The sequence below is a fragment of the Periplaneta americana genome, chromosome 17, assembly GCF_040183065.1.
Source record: "Periplaneta americana isolate PAMFEO1 chromosome 17, P.americana_PAMFEO1_priV1, whole genome shotgun sequence".
In the NCBI taxonomy this organism is placed as follows: domain Eukaryota; kingdom Metazoa; phylum Arthropoda; class Insecta; order Blattodea; family Blattidae; genus Periplaneta; species Periplaneta americana.
In genome coordinates, this window is record NC_091133.1 from 126,365,722 (window position 1) to 126,388,449 (window position 22,728).

The window sequence follows — 22,728 nt, forward strand, 5'->3', positions numbered from 1 at the left end:
ATGCAGAATGTGTTACAAAAAACATCTAATTTTGACAGGATTAAGGTAATCTTTCTTCACTTACAGTTTTCGGGAATCAAATTTTATGCTGCTAAAGAAATTACAAATGTTGAAGATAGATTGTAATAGACCAATATCATTTATGTAGCTAGTGATGAGATTAACAGTATTTGTTGTCATTAAGATTGAAATAATGTTGTCAAGAGTTTGTTTCAAATTGCAACAGTCTATCTTCTATGTAACCCCACAAGAAGAAGTCACAGACATTGAAACTGGGGAACCTAAAGGCATGCTGCAATGTCACAATGTTATCTATCTTAGCTTATTGCACAAGAGTCCAGCTAGCCTACATTCCTGTGGGTTCGCCATTAAGACACTAAATAAGTGCAGAATTCAGAAATGGATTGAAATAAACATTCACGCCATTTGATACAATACAACAATGGTTGCTTGGTTGCTAATGCTTGGCGTCTTGGAGTTCTTCCATTTACCTTCTTGCTTCCCAGTATCGTAATGATAACTCTATAGGTGTTAAATTTTTACAGTTCTTGAAGTGTGTCATATCCATTACAGTATTATCTTCTTTACAAAGTAAACAATAGGAGTAGGAAAAATATTTACTTACTTACTTACTTACTTACGGCTTTTAAGGAACCTGAAGGTTCATTGCTGCTCTTACATAAGCCCTCCCATCGGTCCCTATCCTGTGCAAGATTTATCCAGTCTTTACAGTCATATCCCACTCCCTCAAATCCATTTTAATATTAGTCTTTTACCCTCCGGCCTCTCAACTGACACTCTGGATTCGCCCATATGTGCTACATGCCCTGCCTATCTCAGATGTCTGGATTTAATGTTCCTAATTATGTCAGGTGAAGAATACAATGCGTGCAGTTCTGTGTTATGTAATTTTCTCCATTCTCCTGTCACTTCATCTCTCTTAGCCCCAAATATTTTCCTAAGCATCTTATTCTCAAATGCCTTTAACCTCTGTTCCTCTCTCAAAGTGAGAGTCTAAGTTTCACAACTGTACAGAACAATTAGTAATATAATTGTTTTATAAATTCTAACTTTCAGCTTTTTTGAGAGCAGACTGGATGACAAAAGCTTCTCATCCAAATAATAACAGGCATTTTCCATATTTATTCCGTGTTTAATTTCCTCCCGAGTATCATTTATATTTGTTACTGTTGCTCCAAGATATTTGAATTTTTCCACCTCTTCAAAGGATAAATTTCCAATTTTTATATTTCCATTTCTTACAATATTCTGGTCACGAGACATAATCATATACTTTGTCTTTTTGGGATTACTTCCAAACCTGTCTCTTTACTTGCTTCAAGTAAAATTCCCGTGTTTTTCCTACTAGTTTGTGGATTTTCTCCTAACATATTTACATCATCCGCATAAACAAGCAGCTGATGTACCTAACCCATTCAATTCGAAACACTCTGTTATCCTGGACTTCCTTAATGACATAGGCCCTACTCTAGAGCAAAGTTAAAAAGTAAAGGTGATAGTGCATCTCCTTGCTTTAGCCTGCAGTGAATTGGAAAAGCATTTGACAGAAACTAAAATAATTATTTTATGTAAATGGACAGCCAAACAATCTTGTCCTGTATATAATCGAAAAAGAGTCGCAGCTTTCATTTGTCAGCGCCGTGTATTATGGAGTTAACGAAAGTAGCGTACGAAGGTTTACGTAGTGAACTGTGCGCTCACCTGAAGGGACTTAGAAAATTTTAACTGCTCAAGAGGCTGTCCAGTTTCATTTTGACCAAGTGTACACACCCTTTTACTATCTCATTGGATATCGAAAAAAGCTATAGTAGTTACGCAAGGGGGCTATATTTTGTTGTGAAGAGTTTTGAGGGGCTAGTAGAGGACCACAATGAATTTGTTGTGAATTGTTTGCAGGAAGTGTGGTTCCCTACATCAGTCTGATGTGGACAGTGAGAGGGGTTTTCTGTGTATACACGAAAATACTCACTGACTTTCATACAAATCTTCGTGCAGATATAAATACCATGCTTATTTTATATTCTGGCAATGCTCATACGTGTAAACAAAAAAAAAAAAAAAAAAAAAAAGTTTTATATTTAACATAACATAGAACATTTAATTGGCAACTAATTTCACAAAATGTACACTGAATTGACAACTTATTTCGTAAAATACCCACTGAAATAGTGGTACGTTTAACACTGAAATCATCTGTTTTATTTCACCAAAAAATAGATCTCTAACTATGAAGCATTCATCGATTCACTTCATATTTGTTACTTTAATAAAAGCTAATTCTGAAGTGGGTATTTTCCTGTATTAAAAATTGTAATAACTTAAAAGAAACTTTATATATATATATATATATATATATATATATATATATATATATACATACAGGGTGTATCAAAAATACGTGTACAAACTTCAGGCATGGGTTCCTTACACCAAAAGAAGGAAAAAAGTTCATATGAACATATGTCCCATAATCCTTTGTTTCCCCGTTAGGAACTGTTCAACACATTGGTACACTCATAATGTGCCAACACACAAAACTCATAACCAATGCTCGAAATATTCTCCTCTTGTTTCTAAACATGCATGCACTCGTCGAATCATGGACTGTCGCACCCTTTCAAATGCTCCGGGATGATGTCGAATGGTTTCGCAGGCTTCCATGACACGTCGATGAAGAGTTTCTTGATCCGGCATGTCTGCTCCATAAACCAATTGTTTAAGGTGCCCCCAAAGATAAAAATCCAAAGGATTGAGGTCGGGAGAACGTGCTGGCCATTGAACTGGTCCTCCTCTGCCTATCCATCTGTCATGGTAGACACCAGTCAGTGTATCTCGAACAAGGCGACTAAAATGTGCTGGAGCCCCATCATGCATGAACCACATGTTTTGTCTTATGTTCAGAGGCACATCTTCGTGCAGTAATTTTGGAAGAGTGTTTTGGATAAAGTCCCTGTAGATAGCACCTGTAAGACGTGCTGGTACAACATATGGACCTACCAGACAGTCATCTACAATTCCAGCCCACACATTAATCCTAAATTGTTGCTGATGTCTAGCCTGAAATACAGCACGAGGATTACGATCTGCCCATACGTGTTCATTGTGGAAATTGGTAATTCCATCTCTCCCAAACGTTGCCTCGTCTGTAAACAAAACTGATGAGAGAAACAATGGATTGGCTATTTGTGCTAGAAACCATCGGCAAAAGTTCTCCCGTGGTGGATAATCGGCAGGCGAAAGGTCCTGCACACGTTGCATATGATACGGATACAAGAGCTGCTCGTGAAGTACCCTCCATGCTGTACTGTGTGATGTACCAGTTGCCACAGCCAATTGTCTTGTACTGATGCCTGGATCGTCTTCGACACAGTGTAAAATGTCTTCTTCGAGGTTCGGCGTACGAACAACTCTTGGTCTTCCTCAATCACCAGTCTGTGGTGCAACGGTTCCTGTCTCAGCAACTCGACGATACACAGCAACAAAGGTTTGATGATTCGGTTGTCTTCAGTCTGGAAACGCCATCTGATACAGCCGTACAGCCTCGCGTCCATTACCATTTGCGCGACCATACATAAAAATGATGTCAGCCTGCTCACGAAATGAATATCGTCCTGCCATGGTTGAACGAAACACGTTAACTCACTCCACGTTCACAATTGCAACGTTGAAGACAGACTAAATACAAATGACACATGTAAACAAGTCTCCATGGCAACACTTCGCCATCTGCAGTCCATTTCTGATACAACGAGTCACAGCCTTCTATGAATGAGTGCATAAAGAAATGAAGTTTTGAGGTTGGACCTCGAAGGCCGTTGAACGCAAACTTTTAGTAATAAATGAATAACGGGGAAACAAAGGATTATGGGACATATGTTCATATGAACTTTTTTCCTTCTTTTGGTGTAAGGAACCCATGCCTGAAGTTTGTACACGTATTTTTGATACACCCTGTATATATATATATATATATATATATATATATATATATATATATATATATACTTTTTTCATTATGCGTCATCATTGGCAGGAATTTATCGAGTTATAAAGAGCTTATTGCACATTTGATTAAATGTGTGTACTACATTGATAGGATTGCACGTACAAATTTATAATTATTTATTACAGGTTGAAAGACATTCCAAATCATCCACACCCGAAGTAGATGATTCAAGATTACCACCTGACCTTACAGAGTTTCTGACAGTAAAATCTGATCCACCAGATAGTTCACCTAGGCATTTCATAGAAAGGTAATTTTTACAATGTTACAATACTGTCAGATGTCAAATAGTGCATAAGCAATATGAAGAGTTCGTGGGAAAAACGATGAATGTCACATTTCTGTTAAAGATTAGGTAATGATCTAATTGAGTCTATAACTGCAAGATGCAGTGCTGTTTCTATAGAAAATAAAGGAAAGGATTACTGTATTCATGGTGATAATTCTCCTTTTTACCATTTTTCATAATAAGAAGAACATTAAATTTCGTAGTGATCCATTGAATTAGATAATGACATCAACCTTAACAAAACTGTAACATTGATCGTTTTTCCCCCGAACTCTTCATATTTTTAAATCATTGATATTAAGAAACACATCTCATTTTCACGTATTTTACTTATATGAAATTTAAAAAAGAAATGTATATATATCTGTGTGTATGTGCATGTGCTCACACACCCAGTTGAAGATCAAGCTGGAAAGCTATCATCTGGTGGCTTAGCATGAAAACAATCACATGCCTAAAGCATGAAACGGAAAAACGACCTGAGTCATATGAAAAAGCTGATTTGAAAGTTGGCTGCATGGGAAGAATGGTTAATGTCCGTGTTATGCTGGTGACTATCTCTACACTACAGACGTTTCACACAAAGCGTGTCATGTACAATACTAATGATTTAGTCATGTAGGATGTACAGATAATAAAATTTGAGCTTTAATTTGCGAATAAACTGTTCACTTTATGCAAAAAAGACAAAAACATAAATTGTTCATCTTTCTAATATCTTTTGCGATATTCATAGTAAATCTTAAAATTTTTAAGAGATATGAAAACATTGCCATCGAAACTTTCCACACAATTTATATGTTATTGGTTGAACTATGCATTGTAGAAAAATATTTCATTGGAAGTATTGGTTCTATTTCATACAAAGAACCTCCTGTTAAAATTTGTGCACTCAAACTCATAACTAGGGCTAGGATTTTGATGAAATTGCATCTTTTTTCTAGTAAGCCAGAAACATAGCTGCTTTAGTATTTATATGTTATTTGATAAACTGAGTGTTTTAAGAGATATTTGTTAGGGCATTTTTTGGATTTTTTGCCTGTTTCAACTCATAAGAGCATTTTTTGTTTTATTCGGTCATTTTTTAATGGATTTTCATTTAATTTTGGCCATAAATCCCCATTATTAATGTAAAATGATGTTTATTTCCTTTGATATTTTCTTTACATATTTTGTCCATTAATACCCATTATTTTGTATAATACTTTAATCGTTTTTCTACACAATCGTTTTTCTAACGTAGTACACCCCATGTAATGGATCAGTCCAACCACCCTTCAATATACATAGACTCCTCTATACCTGCTAATTCCGGATAAGTGTGGCCTTGTGATGGACTACATGGAAACTGAAAGTAAAGTAAATCCATGGCGCTACAGCCCATGAAGGGCCAAGACCGACCAGCTGACTGCTGACCTCACGTCCACATGCCGACACAGAGGTGAACGATCATACATGGAAACTGCATCGGGTAAAATAATTAATTAAAGTGTAGAGGAAGCGCAAAGAAAGCTTGCCCATTCGGTCCTCATGCCGCCATGCTCGTTACAGAGCTGCTATGAATCATACCTAATGCTGATTACAGGGCACATTCGAAAGCGCGGTCTTGAACTGTTCGTATCGTGGAGTGTTGCTGTGCAGAGCGGGTAGAAGCCAGCATATGCGTTACATATTCTGCGTTTTATCCCTGATATCAGTAGTTTTATGTAGTTCAAAGTGTGTTTGTTAAATAACAGAGTTCTGTATAATATTCTATGTCCTTAACAATGCCCCTCGTTTGGCTCTAAATTAGGAAGTGCTAATAAAACATTACACAGTCAAACTAGGGAATTATTTATAACGTTCATAAAGTTATGAAAAATGAAACAGGCTCTGCTCGTAACATAAGGAGTATATACAGATTAAAATAAACCGACCATAGTACCCTAGTTATCGGAACATTTTAATAAAATCACATAGTATTAGTTATTAGTGTTTTATTACAACGTCAAATATCAATTATTACATATTTCTTATAACATCTTTGTCATTTCATTCAGTGATTTTATGTGTAAAAAAATTCGCGCTTCTGTATTTTCAACAATGTTATGTTATTAGTTACAATGTTATGTTATTAGTTACTCTGCAACAAAGTTTAGGTTCCGTTACATGCGCTGTGATAAATCTCACTCGAAACATCAAGCCAGCAGACGACTGAGAACTGTCGACAGTTTGCCAACCGAATTGAAGCGAGGTCGAGTGCACCCGAACATTTCCTAAAGTTCGCGCAGCTTACCGTGGCAAGCTCTTCTTGCGTTTACTCTACTTCTTAGAAAAAATTATGTAAAATTTGATTTGATTACTAGTCTAAATATTAAGTAGTACAAAACCTCTTTTCCTACTAAGCCAATTATATAAAATCAATTTTTAAGGGCATTTTTTAACGATTTTTAGGTCATAAATGCATTGTTTTTAGGACATTTTTTCATGATTTATAAGTCATCAAAATCCTAGCCCTACTCATAACACTCTGTATACTGCAGCCAGGGAGCACACGAAAGAATCAAACCTGTACTAACTGAACTGAGTGTGTACTTTGTTTTGTATCCTTTCAGAGAACATTCAGACCAGAGGCAAAGCCAAGTCTATTCGTCAGAGGAAACTCAACTTTCTGAAATAGAAAAGGATGCAGGTGACACAGAAACCGAACAGGAGTCAGTTGAGTTGCTAGCAGAAGAAACGCATGATGTGACAGTGGAAATATTAGAAGATTCATGTGACTCTACTCATAGCAACAATGAGATCTACACAGATCAAGAACTACCAGTGCAAGTAAAACTAGAAGAACCATGGTCACCCACTAATGAGGATTCGAATGGCTGTACAGAAGAGGTCGAGGTACCACGGGAGACGAAGGTGTATAAGTGTTCAGCTTGTAAGAAAGAATACAGTGAACCTCATAAGTTACTTATTCACGAAATCACAGAACACATTTTTAATGAGAAAGACGAAAAAGAAATTTCTCTGCTACAGAAGAAATGCAAACGAGAGCAGTTTGAATGTGATGAATGTGGTCAAGTATTCAGTGGGAAGAAACCTTTGAGAAAACACGTGAAAGAACAACATATACCGGCAGAAAACATCTGCGAGTTCTGTGGTGCTCATTACCAAATAAAAAGCCAATTAGAAGTTCATCGAAGACTTCATACCAATGAAAAACCATTTATATGCGAAACTTGCGGCATTAGCTTTCACTTCAAGAAAGAATTGCTTCGTCACAGACGTAGCAGCCATAATCAGATAAAGTCTCTTACCTGTACTATTTGTAATAAGACATGTACGAATAGGAATGCAATGTGGAGACATGAAAAAATACATACAGATGACAGAAATGTCTTGTGCTACTTGTGTGGAAAAGTTCTTTCGAATTCTCAGAGTATGAGAGTCCACATGAGAACTCATTCCAACGATAGGCCTTGTTCGTGTCCGACGTGTGGAAAGAGCTTCAAGGACAATACATCTGTCACCAAGCACATGCTGATGCATTCGACGACAAAGAACTTTGCGTGTGATATTTGTGGCAGAGCGTTTTACAGCAAGGCTTTGGTGAAGCAGCATAAGCTGAGTCATTCAGGAGTTAAACCTCACAAATGCGACACATGCGGGGCGGCGTACAACAGACTAGGGAACCTGAACCAACATAAAAAGAAGCATGTTTCATCAGATATTCAGCCGGGAGAAGATCTGCCCCACGAGTGTGTTGTGTGTGGAAAAAGAATGCGCTCAGAGTTGACACTTAAATACCATCTGGCAAAACACACCGGAGAAAAGAAACCTTTTGATTGCGAGGTTTGCGGTAAACGTTTTGTAGCTGTGGATCCGTACCGAGTGCACATGCGTATACACACAGGCGAACGGCCGTACCAATGTACTACGTGTGGTAAAACATTTCGTAGCTCGTTCACTCTGAAACAGCATGCTGCCCTTCATAGGGACGAATTTCCTCACGCTTGTCCCTACTGTGAACGAAAGTTTAAAAGACTTCAGTCCTTAATTGTTCATAAGCAAACGCATACCGGAGAGAAACCGCATCGATGTCCTCTGTGCGGACGAGCATTTGCTCAAAAGGGGGATATGCTAAAACACACCAAAACACACAACAGAGACAGGCCCATATCAGTAAACAAAGTGAAAGAGGAACGAGTTATTATGGAAATTGAACATATAGAAGGACTGGGTCTTAGTGATTCTGAGATTACGAGTGAGTTTCTTATCGATATGCCCATTGTGGAGGTAGAGACTGAAATTCAGTCAGAAATACAAACAGAAATTAGTGCAAGAATGTCGTAAGTCTTCATTTAAGCAGTAAGTCACAAATCTATGTATATATCGGTTTTTATATTATTATAATAGAATTTAACTTAATTTTGAGACAGCAGTTTCTCAAATTATAGAATAATTAATTCTAATTTATATTTTCTCTTGTAAAAATTAAGGTTGGAATAAATTTTAAAACAATCTAATACTAGTGTAAGATAGTAAAGTTGTTTTTCATTAAAGTAAAATCTTTTTAAAAGGATATCATTGTACTTACGTCATTGATGAAGTTTTGCTTATAAAAAGGTTTTATTTAATACACAATTCTACACATATCTACATTTCTTAAATAACAATTAACAATGAACTGCTTCAGTTGAAATTTCGAAGTTTGTTAACCTGTGTTTATGTTGGCTGCCTTGCACTCGTGAGAGAACGTCATTGGTCAATTATATACAAATAACATCAGAATGCGTAATATCGACTTTACATATCGTTATTGACATGCATAGTCGTCTATGTTCTCGGTTTATTGTGAATCAAAAATTTTCATATTCACGTCCTCTGCTTCTCGTTTTCATTCTGGTTCTCATTCCCGGTTTGTTGTGAACCAGCCTTGACTGCTTATAGTACACTCCAAGTATTTGAAGCTGTCCACTTGCTCTACTGCCTCATTTATAATTCGTAAGTGGGGATTATTCCTGTGTTTGTCCATGGTCTGGAATTTAGGTTAAGTTTAGATTTAAGATCTCTCCTGGCACCACATTATCATAATCATCCTATCACATCATCGTGGTAATGTATCTCCGCCTTCCAGGCGCCCCAACCTCAGAAGTGGGTTACAACTAAGCCACGGCCAGGAGAGAAGACCAGAAATGTCGAAAAGACAATCTGGTCAGCGAATAGAGATTATAAAGAATAGACACTTCGTGTCGGTACCTTTGATGTAGCCGGACCGATTTCAATGACCTTCAAGCCAGCTAGAGCGTCAGATTCTGCTTTCTCCCTAGAGTTGGCGCTGACATCAAACCAGCTAGCAATCGACACAGCGGAAATATAACACATATAATTAATACATCTAGGTACATTATGTACTCAAATAAAATAAATTGGATCCATAAAATAAAAAATCCTTCATTAACTGTAATATCTAGACTCTAGAGTTCCTTTATAATGAGAGTTGAGACGTTGACCCCAACAACAATTAAAATATGTAATGATTTGATAGCGCTGAAAATGGAAAAACAAAACTCTTACGAGAAGTAAAACCATATACCTATATAATATTATATACAAATATTAAACGAATTCGATACTTAATTTTATGATGTATTATATTCTTTTATAATATAATTTATGATATCTGAAATATAAAATATTATTATTACAACTAGTTTGTCACTGAGAAATAAGGAAAAGCTGTTAACTTGAATTTATTTGAAGCAAAGCGTTACTGGATTATGCAATGAGGTAGGCGATGTTTGGATCCTGTGTCTCAACTCTATTATCTTAGCGTAAGCTCGATTACACTACCTCTAGCACTTGAAAGTGGAACTAGCCGCTGGCGCACAGAGAAACAAAACACAGGAAAATTTGCTCAGTGTCCATTCTTTATAATCCCTATTCGCTGATCTGGTGGCATTGGATAAAAAAAACAAAACAATGAACTGCTTGGTTCCCATGACAGCCTTGCATGACCTACATTATATTATTAGTGGCCTACATTGTATTATTTCTATTACAATCATCATCCTACCTAAATTACTGTTATTCATTCTTGAATACACTCTTTTAACACATAATCGAATTACTGATGAACTATTTTAATCTAAATATCTTAATAGTTCATCAGGAAATTACTGTATTGAAAGAAATGTATAGTCAACTCCTGATAATTCGCGTTTTTTTTTTTTACTTTTTGGCGTAGTAACTTCATTTTCCGAATGCAATGAACTAATTTTTATCTCTATGCTACCTCCCTGCTCTCCCCCTCCACACTTCAACATCTTTCTGGGTCAGTATCAGCTGAGAAGCATGCCAATTAAGTCTGTTTCTTTGCTGTGCGTCTTGTCCCACTGCAGTACTGTATAATATTATGTTTCAAAATGTTTTCCACTGTTTCCAGAGCCTTCTTTAGTTACAAGCCGGAGCCATACATCTGCAACACTGTAATTAACTGTCACCCGGAGGCCAACCATACAGGACACATGTTTGTGCTAATGCCGATTTTCAATGTAAATTAATGTTACAATATAAGTGTGTGTCGATGGAATTATGTTCGCAGTCGTACCAAACATTAATTGTTGATGTATTATAAACTAAATGCGCATTGGTGATAAAAAACAAGACAGTAAATGAAAATAAAATGGTTGCAGTCTTCAGGAATTTTTACGGTTATTGATGACAAAGTAATTGACTATTCTACTAAATATTAAATATTGTATAACTACATTTTTGTAGTCTTATTTGTGGTTTGTGTGTATCAGAATTCTAGCCAAATTGTTGGGTCTCGCCTCCTATATCAATAAAGTTACGCCGTTGGTTTTCAAATTCATTTTAAACAGCTGTTTTGTGATCCCATAAATGTTGCAGTTTTGTTGAAGATTCGGAATGCCTGCTATACGTCAGAACTACCTATAATTTATAGATGCATATAATCACTTAGTTGGTTTTCAAGGTTTGTTTATTAATATTATTTATTTTGTAATAAATTAGGTATAAACATGTTTCTTTTCACTTCGTATTTTTTAGAGGATTTAAAGTTCACTGAGTTTACGCTAATTGACACATGTACTTAATAGATAATGTTGCGTTTTGTTACATATTATGTTGAAGGTATGTTTTTTTCATTTTTTCATAGATTTTTTTACTTGGCTTAACTGTATTTACATCCTCATACTTTTATTATAATAGGTATGTCGATAGTTTCTTCGGTTTACATTTTATTTTAGGCCTATTTGCATAATTTACATTCTTAGCTTGTTTTCTGTAGTTATATTTATTTAAAATTATATTTTGAAAAGTTTATAAGAAATAATTTAGGATAACAGTATTGTTATGGTGACTGGCCAGGTTCAAACTAAAACTGGCTTCCTGGACATCTGAAATATTTATAGAAAAACACGACATAATCACATGAAATTAAAATGCATATGATATCCTACACCTTTCACGTCAGAGGCGAAACAACATTAAGCGGCAAAACATTGTCAATTTACTAGCCACAAATTTGTTAACTGAATGGAACTTAAGAATACTGCGTAGGAACTTACGTCTTTATTGCATTATTGATTTTATTATTTTCGGTGCAAGGAATATCTTTTTTATTTATTTATTTAGTACTATCAATAAAAACATGTTTTTTTGTAATTACTTTAAGTGGCAGCCTTTGTATGTAAGTAGCTTACTTACGCCGTATTCTGAAGTATAACTAATTGATTGCAATAAACACTATTTTCGAACCCGTAATAATTTACATCACTACTCTGAATCTTGATCTTACTTTGTGCATGAAGTAATATTGAAAAAATACGCGTTACATATAACGAAAGCAATGAGCAAATACAATATCACTTTAAAATCTCCCGCCTCCACTCTGTGTTGCCAAACCTACCCATGCTCCAGCTTGTAACTAAAGAAGGTTCTGCTGTTTTACATTTGCACTTCATTTTGAAGTATATTTTAGTAATTAAACCTGTCAGAATAACTTTTACTGGGCTTCAAATAATAATAAAAAATTTTGCGAATATTTCGCTTAAATTTGTGCTTGCCACCATTTTGCTACAGAGAACTGCTTAAAACGAAACATGAAATCTCGACCACATGTTCGCAGTATTCTTTGTTTTTGTGTTTACTTTTTCTGCCACTGAGTTTGGAGAGTGCTACAGTCGGAAAATTTCAAGCAGTACACGATGAGACTTGCCTGGGGATTTAGGTTTGTGCAGACTCACCTCCAGATAAGTCTTTGCGTGTATGGGATCCTTCAAACATTGTCCTCATCCAAAATTCATAATCAATTGTGTGAATGTAATACTTCATTTGTTTATGTTGTACTCTTTTTTTTTTCAGACCCTGCTGCAATTTTTTTTTCAAGAGATGTAGTCATATAACTACATACAATTCCTTTCTTTAGTTCTTTCTGTCTCTAATATGGATCATTTTTAGTACTCTTGACTGCTTATTCAAGTTTCCTGGTCTGTATATAGATATGTGATGTGGAACACCGCATGCAAAGCCTACCCTGGTGAGAACACATTTTTAGTTACTAAATTTTATAACTAGTATTGTCAGCATAACAATTTTTATTTAGAAATTTCTAACAAAGTACATTTATGTTTTTATGCTCGGCCATACCGAAATGTAGTAATTATACACCTGGTAGTAGCCCTTTAATGCACCTCATTAAAGTACCCTATTCATTATAGTTCAGTTGTTCAGCCAATGAGAAATCACCATTGTACCTTTATCAATTATTCTCGGATAGCAATCGAAAGACAATTAGCGAAACGTCACAGAGGCTGGAAATCCAATTCTGTCACAGAAGGTTATGTTATGTTACTATAATAATTAGCGTTAATTGTAAATAATATTCAAATAAATTCAATTTGTCATCTCGTTTTTCAATTCTAAATCAATTTCCAGGTTATATCAAGACTTATGTTCATGTTATTCTCTAGATTATATCAAGGTCAATGATGTTCGTGCCTTGGAAAAAATCAATACTTTCGCGTCTGCGCACATCTCACAATTCAGGTCAGTTCCACTCCTCACTTACATAACCATAACATGAATACTTATGAATTTTTTTAAGTTAGAAATATGGTCGAGCATAAAAAGTCGTATGAAACTTGCCTATAATAGTAATTAAGACACTCGTATGAAAATTATGCAACTCTCTTGCACTCGTTTCATAAACAAACATACTCGCGTCTTAATTACTACCATTATAGGCTCGTTGCATAATGTACTATTATACAACAAGCACTTAACTCGTGTTATTTGGCTTATAAAATGAAGAAACTTAGTACAATACTATAAAAATTATAAAAAAACAAAACAAAGTTAGGTGCTTTAAAAGTTCTGTAATAGGGATAATATCACAGTCTAGTATATACAGTCACGAACCTTTGAGTTGTGAGGGTGCTAGGAACAATAGACTGTGCTAGTACTATTTCGCATTATATGTAATGAGGCGATATTAGCAATCCTAGTGGTTAGTAACTATGGATGCATATTTACTATGTATTGAGCTTCGTGACTGTATATACTAGACTATGATAATATCTTATGCGAAGTTTTACCATTAGCTGGCAGGACAATTCCATGCAGCATAACATGTTATATATTATATCATATGCTACAGTTCATTACGTTCTCCCATTTGTTGGTTTTCTGTGTGTGTCAAAATTATATTTATAAAATTATTTTGTATAACCTAGTATAATTTAATATAATTCAGTATTTTCTTACCACATAATGTAATTTAATTTACAGTAAATAATGGCGTAAACTTGTATAATACTGAGTGATTCCCCTTAAGAGATGGATGGGGAAATCTGCAGTATGCAGAATATAGATATGAGCAGTGGCGCAGCGTCAGTGTAAGCTAAAAAGCTCAGCTTCCCCAGTTAATCATAATTTCATAATAAACCTGCAGTTTATGGAGAAAATTATTTATTAATTTTAATAGAATTTATATTTACGCATTAAAAATTGTGATGCAGCAGCTCAGGATGATTTGTGATGCAGCAGTAAACAAGAAGCCTGCACACACCAGCTTCCAATCCCCTCCACTGAATTATAAGCAGACTGGTTTCTTCCACGCATTCTTCTCTGTAACCCACCCCGCAGATTTTCCATCTCTTTCTAACTAAACTCTCCTGGTCGCAAGGATCACAAGAAGCTAGCTTTGACATTGAAAATAATTCAGTTTCCGAGTTATACCTTTTCATGAGTTGTGTTCAGTTGAAGTGTTAGTGTGCATTGTGGCTGATATAATAAATAATGAGTGAAACAACAGTTCCTGACACCAATTTACTTGAATTTTTAGGACAATTCTATTATCAAGACTGACTTATGAACAAAAGTGTGATCTAAAAAACAAATGACCGACTCCCTTGCTGTCAATGAAGGACACAACCAAAAGACAGACGCATACTTATGTACTGTATCTATTGACCGTTAATATTGTGATTTCTCTAACTATGACAGGGAGTGAGCTAATGTTATACATACAGTGTAAGTGTCTATTTGTTAAGAGATATGTGTAAACCGTGAAATCATATTTTACTACGTACCATTTGATGTCGTGCCTTATTGGTGTTAAGAGGTTCCAACCAATCTTCGACTGCTGACTACTATTTATTTTAAGACTATATTTTTGCAATACGTTTTCTCATATGTACATGAAAGACAACTTGAGTTAGCTTCCCCTGCTCAAAATTTCATGCTATGCCACTGGATACGAGTAAATTGAATGTTCATGAACCTAAATGAGGTGCACAAATAAAAAAATAGGAACTTTGTCGAAGATGAATATTGCCTCTTTAATCATTGGTATTGTAAGTACCATATGCGAAAAACAGGATATTTAGCCATCAATGTGCTTTTTTTTATAATGGAAGGGACTGTCATGCTTGAATTTCACGTATTTCTTCTCTAGTTGCAGAAAGATCAAATCCAATTTTTAATAGGATGATATGATCGAAATAGTATTATGATTATTCATGGGTTTTGTGGGTTAAGCACATGCAATTTTTAATATCCTCTTAAGTTCTGAGACATTTGTTGTTTTATTTTTAAAGTTCAGTATAATTCTACACTTACGAAAAAAGTCACTGACATGAAGAAAAATGCTAAAAAAATCTACAGGATACAGTCAGGGCACAAATGCAGGCATATTACACTATACTTCGAGTCTCTGCACATACATCTTAAATCATAATCATGTATGAAGTATAGTATAGTATACTTATACTCCCAGGACTCAGGAGGTTAAGTAGGATGATTTTGAAAATTTGAAATTAAAATAGTTTTAATAAATTAGTCTACATTAAAGGCATTATTCACGAAATGGATTTTTAGAGTTAAGGTTCCCCTACTTTCTTATTTTATACTATATTATTAATTATAACTCTATATTATTTTTCATTACTGGTCGTCCTGGGTAATAATCATCCCAGTTAATCGAGAGTTTATTGTAGGCCAAGTATTGTCCCATTGTAAAATACAGGCGTAAACTTCAGAGGCTCCTATAAGTACTGAATATAATCTAAGTTAACATAGCTTGCTGTCGAGGTTGCATATGTTATTACAATTTTTCTTTGTCCTCTTCCAAAATGAAACCGCAGTCAGAAATTCCTTACTTGAAGTTGTTCTTTTTCTTTAATAGCTACCACTTTTGAGACGCACTTTAATTAGTTATATATTTTTAAGGTTTAAAGCATATATTCAGAATCTTTTGAGATCTGATTGAAGGCAAAAAGCCTTCCCTGGTTTTTACATATACAAACCCAACAAAAATTTGGCATATTGAGTTGTTTTTAAGAGTATTTAATATACTAATACATTACGTAAATCCTCAATGTTTATATACTGGAAAACAAATGCACATGCAGAGTGCATTCCTCAAAGTACACGCACGCTATCTGTTGGTGCTCGTTCTGGATATCCCTATTGCAGAAGTTGCCTTACTTCCCAATACTCTCCCACATTAATTTTTTGATAAGAACTTTGGAGATGACCAGAATTCATGGTTGAGTACAGAGGCTGCAGTTTGGGGTGTGCAGAGTATACAATGATGAAAATTTTAAGTTTTATAATTTTACTTATACATTTCTATATTATTCTGCAAATTTTTCCCATATATTAAGCAAATTTTTTTAGCTTATTTATTTTCCTAAGTTTTTATCATTTGTGCTGCTGTAGTTATAAATTTTACAGAAAATTTTACTCTTGTTAAGCAATTTTTTTTTTTTTTTAGATTGTTGATTTTACTAAATTTTATAATTGTACTGATGCAGTTGCATCCATTCAATTACTCACAGGGTATGACTGGTTGCCAAAACACTTGAACAAAATAGTTTTTTCTTCACCACTTTGTCCATTGTGCAGCCTTCAGGAAGAAATGGATCAGAATCATCTTCAGTGATGTCCAGCCCTTTCCTCTAAACCCACAGTGGTGTGAGAAATATTGGAGAGCAAAAAAGGTAATGGCTTTATTGCCAAGAATTCAGCAGTAGTTAACAACAATAATATTGTACAAATATCACTCACGTCTTACCCTGATCACTGGATGAACTGATTGCTGATAAAATGGCCACCATGTACACAATACATAATTTTGTATTAGACAGTTACGAAAACTAAACGCATATAATTCAAAATGAATCAGAATTTAAAAATAAATTTTATTTGAAAATTATCTACACAAAACAATTTTCCCAGACAGTGATAGACCACATTCAATACAATGTAGAACTTTTGATTGAGTGATTGATAGAGTTATGTGTATGTGTGTATGTATTTATTCACACTGCAAATGGGTATATACCTGGTGGCAGTGGTAACTAATTACTAGACATCGGATTTTTAGGCACTAAAAATTGCAGTTTTAGGCGCCTAAAATAAGCTCAAAATTTGTAAAATTAGGCTCTATTTTAATGAAAATAGGCATTTTAGGCACATCAAGGTATCATACTTATTTCTTTCACAGAAATTTTTAGTTATACACTAAAATACGCACAAAAAAGTATGTTTAAACATTAAAAAAGAATACTATATTATATTTATAAAGAGAGCTGCACAAATTTAATATATTGAAACTAATGAAATAATGATTATTGATATCAAGATTACTCATTTTAAGTTATTGAAATTCAGTTCCATGCTCAGACTTTATTATAATTATCTGCACAGTACACCACCAGAATTTTTTCTAAATTCTCCACAGTTAACCTTTGCCTTTTGTCACTGAGAATCATTTTGAAAGCAGAAAAACTTCTTTCAACCGAAACTGATGTGAGAGGCGCAAATTTTAAATTAGGTACAATAGAAACATCAAAACTTACTGGAACATTTATACCTAATCCTAATTGTTGTATTGCCGTATTTCTATCACAAAGTTAGTGGGTTCGAACAATCAAAATTTTAATGACCTGCAAATACTTTAACTATCGGAATTTAAAAGGTTAAAGTGTAGTGGTCTTAAAAAGAATTATACCTCAGGATAGCTCAGTCAATGTATAAATATTATAGGCCTACTCATTAAAATTAATAGAATTTATATATTTCAACTATTGTTACATACCTGTTTGCTACAAATCTTGCAGAATATTATTTTTCCATCATAAGTGAATTCTGAATATTCTGTTAGCCATTGCCGGATGAATGTAGATTTTGCACTTATATTTTTCGGCATTATCGCGTTAAACTTCACAGGAAAACGTCCTACCGCTCAAAACTTCTCAACACAAATAAGGTGAGGGAAAGAGCAACTGTTAACGAGCATTCAAATGAACCGTTGTTATTGAGATTCAATTGGACAAAAATACAAAGTTCCACTTATTGTTGCATTTCCTGGTAGTGTTAACACTAGGAGGGCCATTCTTTTAAATATTTTGTAACGGTTTACCCTACTAATTCGCAGTTTTACGACTTTTCATAAATATTTCAAAAGCACTCTTTCTCCAAAAATTGTGATTTTATGACACTCTGAAGGGCAGTACAGCTAATCGGTTTCAGACCGAAAACAGTCATTTTTATAGTATAGTATATCTCTGAATCGGTAGCAGCACATGTTGTGATTGTTGCCTGCTTCAAAACTAAGGTTGGTTCTTTGTCGGCATTTATGCCTCCAAACATGTTAAATTCGGTGAAATCTATTGCGAGTGTCGTGAGATTCAAAACATTTTGTTTCCTTTATCAATGGTTTCATGGCCGGTGTGAAGCAAACTTTCCACTTTTTAAATGCCTTAAATTTCGCAGTGAATGCATGTATAAATTATAAAAAGTAAGAGTAAAATGCGAAACTTAACAGTGAGTTAGGCATTTTTAGGCGAATATTAACAAATTAGGCTCTAATAACCGTTTTAGGTCATTTTAGGGCACTATAAAACTCTTTGAATACCTTTCAATTGCCATGAAACACAAATATTAATAATTATTTTTACTTTTCTCCTCAAGAAACAAAATAGGCATTTGCCCTAGAATCCGATGTCTGCTAATTACACCCAATAATGACAATTAATAATAACAAACAATAATTAATAATAATATTGTGAATTTTATTTCCACTCAACAATAGGATTTTATTCTTCCAACAATAATTCCTTTCTACAATTCACCTTAAACGCTCTCGTCAACAATAGGATTTTCACTCAACACAGTATTCGTTATAGCACTCCACTGACGGCAATGACAATTTACTTGGACTATTACGAACAACAATGAACTGTTAATCTTAACTAATATTTACAAAGCACTATTTACAAATCAGAACTATCAGTTCTCAGTTCACAGTTCTTCTAGCTCAGTCACTCGAGTTCACAGTATCTCGAACCACAGTCCTTCAGAGACAGTTCACTGTACTCGAACTCAGGTCCCTCCAACTGCGGTCCACTGCACTCGAACTCAGGACCCTCCACTGCGGTCCACTGCACTCGAACTCAGGCCTTCGGATGCTGTCACAGTTGCGGACGCACACTCGAGCCGAACTCCGGTACACAAGACTGGCTTGCTTGCTCTGGCTTACTCACTGACTGAATAACTGAAACTCTGCTACTCGAGTTCGCTGACGTTTCTTCTTTTATAGCATCACCGACGTAGCCTCGAAAGTTCCACGCGTCTCTAGAGATTGCACTCCAGAAAAATCCAGAGCCCTCTCCTCTCTACCAGCACCAGATGCGCGCGCACTCTCGTCGCGTTGACGTAACACACCCCCTCTCTTCTCTCCGCCGTGCGCCATCCCTCAGTGCTCCGCGCGATCTGCTCTCTTGCGGGACGCTGGTCGTGAGTTCGAATCTCACGTCGCTGTCACAATATTAATAATAATAATAATAATAATAATAATAATAATAATAAAATAATAACAAGGAGCATCCTAAATTAAAATGAAGCATGGTCACTTAAAATAACATTTAAAGTAAATCTAATTTGCATCTTAACCCTAAGCTCGAACTAAGACCCACGAGTCTGACAGGTTCATATCTGCACAAGTACCTTTCGGCACTACACTTATTTCGCTGTCAACTCACTCACTGCACTGATTCTACCTGATTTCACTAACACTTCTAACCATTTCACTGTTCAAATACTTTGCACAGCCACTTCACTGACACCAGCACACTTCACTTACACAATAGACTTCACTGACACTACACACTTCACTGACACAACACACTTCCTCACTGATAGAACACTTCAAATAACAAGATATCAATTACACCCTTTAAATAGTGTGTATAATATACTACCGTCTATTAGTAAAGTCCGTAAGCCTATTTTTAAATACATTTTTGGTTATTGGTAAAGCCTTTAGTAAGTCTGCAGGTAAAGCATTCCAGTCCTTGATAGTACGATTGAGAAAAGAAAACTTTCCAGTGTCCGTCCTCTGCCTTCTTTCCCTCAATTTATATGAGTGGTCGTTCCTTGAAGAGTAATTGGCGGTCGCAACCTATTTTTTATTTCTGTCCAGGCAGGCTCACCTCTGTATGTTTTGAACAGTGCGCATAATCGAATTCGCGTTCTCCGGTCCGTGAGTGTGTCCCTTATGAAAACTAAAGTGGGGTTGAGGCCAGGGGGAAGTCCACAGACATAATGAAGACAGGGAATCACAAGTCATACATATACAGTAAAATCCCTCGATAACTGGCACCCAAATAACCAGCAATATCAAAACAATGACACTTTTGGCTGGGCCAAAAAAAAAAAAAAAAAGTTTGAATCTGCCATATTGCCACAGCCTGGGCCATCAGTGTTGCCACATTAGGAAGTTCGCACCAACTTTCATTTTCAATGAATATTCGAACCTAAAATTAGTATATTATTTGTGTTATGTGATGAGTTTTATTAAGAAAAGACACACAGTTTTTATGTTTGTTTAATTATGTTTGGACCGTCAGTGTTGTCACATTAGGAAGTTACCACGAACTTTCGTTTTCAGTGACTATTCGAACATAAAATTAGAGTAAGACTGTTAGAACTCAAAAATAGAGATTTTACAGTAGAGCCATCTAAAGTTTTCAATTGTAGCTGGTAAATCAGAGAATCGTGGCACAACAATGAAAATGTATATATATATATATATATATATATATATATATATATTCTTTATTGTTATGAAAGTATATTCAAATACCTACTTATTTTGTCGGTATTTGTTGTATGCAACATGTATGTGTTTTTTTTTTTTTTTTGAGTTGTAACACTTTCACATTAAAATATCCAAACAAAACTTTTCAGATATAACATAATATTTTATTGCTCACAGTAGTTTTTTCCTTAAATGACTGTAATAAATTAAGATAATACAATAGAAAAATGTGTGAAATATAGATTTAGAAAAACAAAATGTCATTGGTTGGTATCAATGACTACAACAATAAAAACAAATAAATGACATCATGTAGTGAAGAAAAAGAACAATGTGTACTTGGTTGTTATTGAAATGTAGCACACACTTCTTCAACACCACTGGGAACTTTGAGACTTTTATAAAATTGAGCATGAACACTTGGAATGACACAACTTTTACATAGATCAAGCAAATCTCCTCCCTCCCCCCTACAACTATCCCTGGAGGCGAAGAAAATGCTGGTTTTGCATTGCTTGAGAAGACTTTCTCTTCCTTCTTTGTCAATTTTTATTTTTCAAAATCATCTTGTTCATAAGAGTACCTAAAGAAGAATGGGAAAAGGATTCTGTTTTCTATAGTCCCGTCGCTCTAATTTCTGGCAGCCAATCGCGTTGCAGGTCGGTTACATTTAAACGTGTGCGTCTTGTGATTCGGTGATGAAGACGTTATTCATTTCTTAAGGCTCGATAAATACTTAATATAGTCGCCCGCCATTTTGGCTCTTTCGTTGGCATTCGCAGAAAGCACACGAAGACGTTATTTCCCGCTCAATTATTTGCTGAATTACAGTGTGTTTGATTTATTATCATAGGAGCTACGACATGATAATGTTTAACGGTGTGGCAAATAGATTCCTCGTATGGTAGCTCGGCAACGAAAGAACAAAAATGGCGAACAATACTACCTACCTAGACTTTATAGAGCCTTCACTTCTTAAGATGTAAGCAAAGAGGAGGAGTCACGTCTGGAAAAATGATTTCCCATTTATTTTTGTCTTTCAAATTAAAGATGTCTGGTGTATCTAGTTCATTGAGTTTGTTTATATATATATATATATATATATATATATATATATATTTTGTGTCTTTTTCTTGGCTAATTTCAGCACTGATATCCATAGCATTTACAGTAATATAGATAGGATCCTGAACTGAATCACCTGAAAAAGTTGTCTGGTTGAAAAAAGGATTCATAACCAAAAAGTACATAATTATAGCAGTGTGTTTTTAATTTTTTTCCCGAAATCTAAACTATTGTTTGTATTTCTTGATTACAGGTTCATAATAATAATTATATTAAGAAATAGCATTATAAAAATAATAATTATTATTAATTAATTAATTCTCTGATACTTGTAATGTTGCATAGGTTGGAACTTTTATGGTATTTTCATCATCAATATTATGATCATCTTCATGCAGTTTTATTTATGCCAAGTTCACTATTCACCTGTCTCTACTTTCCATATTTAACACAATCATGAGCAACACAAAATTCACAAGGATTAATGTTTCAATGCTACGTGGTTGGTGAAGACAAAATTAATAATTATAATATTGTTTTTAAGCAATGAATTCAACATTATGCTACCATTATTCTATGGAATGTATTATCAGGTTGCCAAATCTAAATTCAAGCCGTGAATATTTGCAATGCAAAAGTGTTACAAGTCAAAATGAAACATCGCTTTTAACAACAATGTTTGCAGTTGAAAATGGAAAACTGTTATAAAGTAAAATATAACACCTTTCAATTGAAAAAAAA

The 22,728-nt window shown here is 34.9% G+C and overlaps 1 protein-coding gene across 3 annotated transcripts in view; it reads left to right on the forward strand.

The window, feature by feature from the left end:
- LOC138692629 (zinc finger protein ZFP2-like) overlaps window positions 1-8,934 on the forward strand; it is a 36,504-nt gene extending 27,570 nt beyond the window's left edge. The window contains exons 4-6 of one of the 3 annotated variants that reach the window (XM_069815688.1): window positions 1-45; window positions 4,153-4,277; window positions 6,911-8,929. The exon at window positions 1-45 is cut by the window's left edge and continues 123 nt beyond it. In XM_069815688.1, the coding sequence (XP_069671789.1) occupies window positions 1-45; window positions 4,153-4,277; window positions 6,911-8,645 (1,905 nt within the window). In that variant the 3' untranslated portion in view covers window positions 8,646-8,929. Of the gene's footprint in view, window positions 46-4,152; window positions 4,278-6,910 lie in introns of all 3 variants that reach the window. The other 2 variants (XM_069815686.1, XM_069815687.1) reach the window with 2 other exon arrangements.
- The last annotated feature ends 13,794 nt before the right edge of the window (window positions 8,935-22,728 follow it).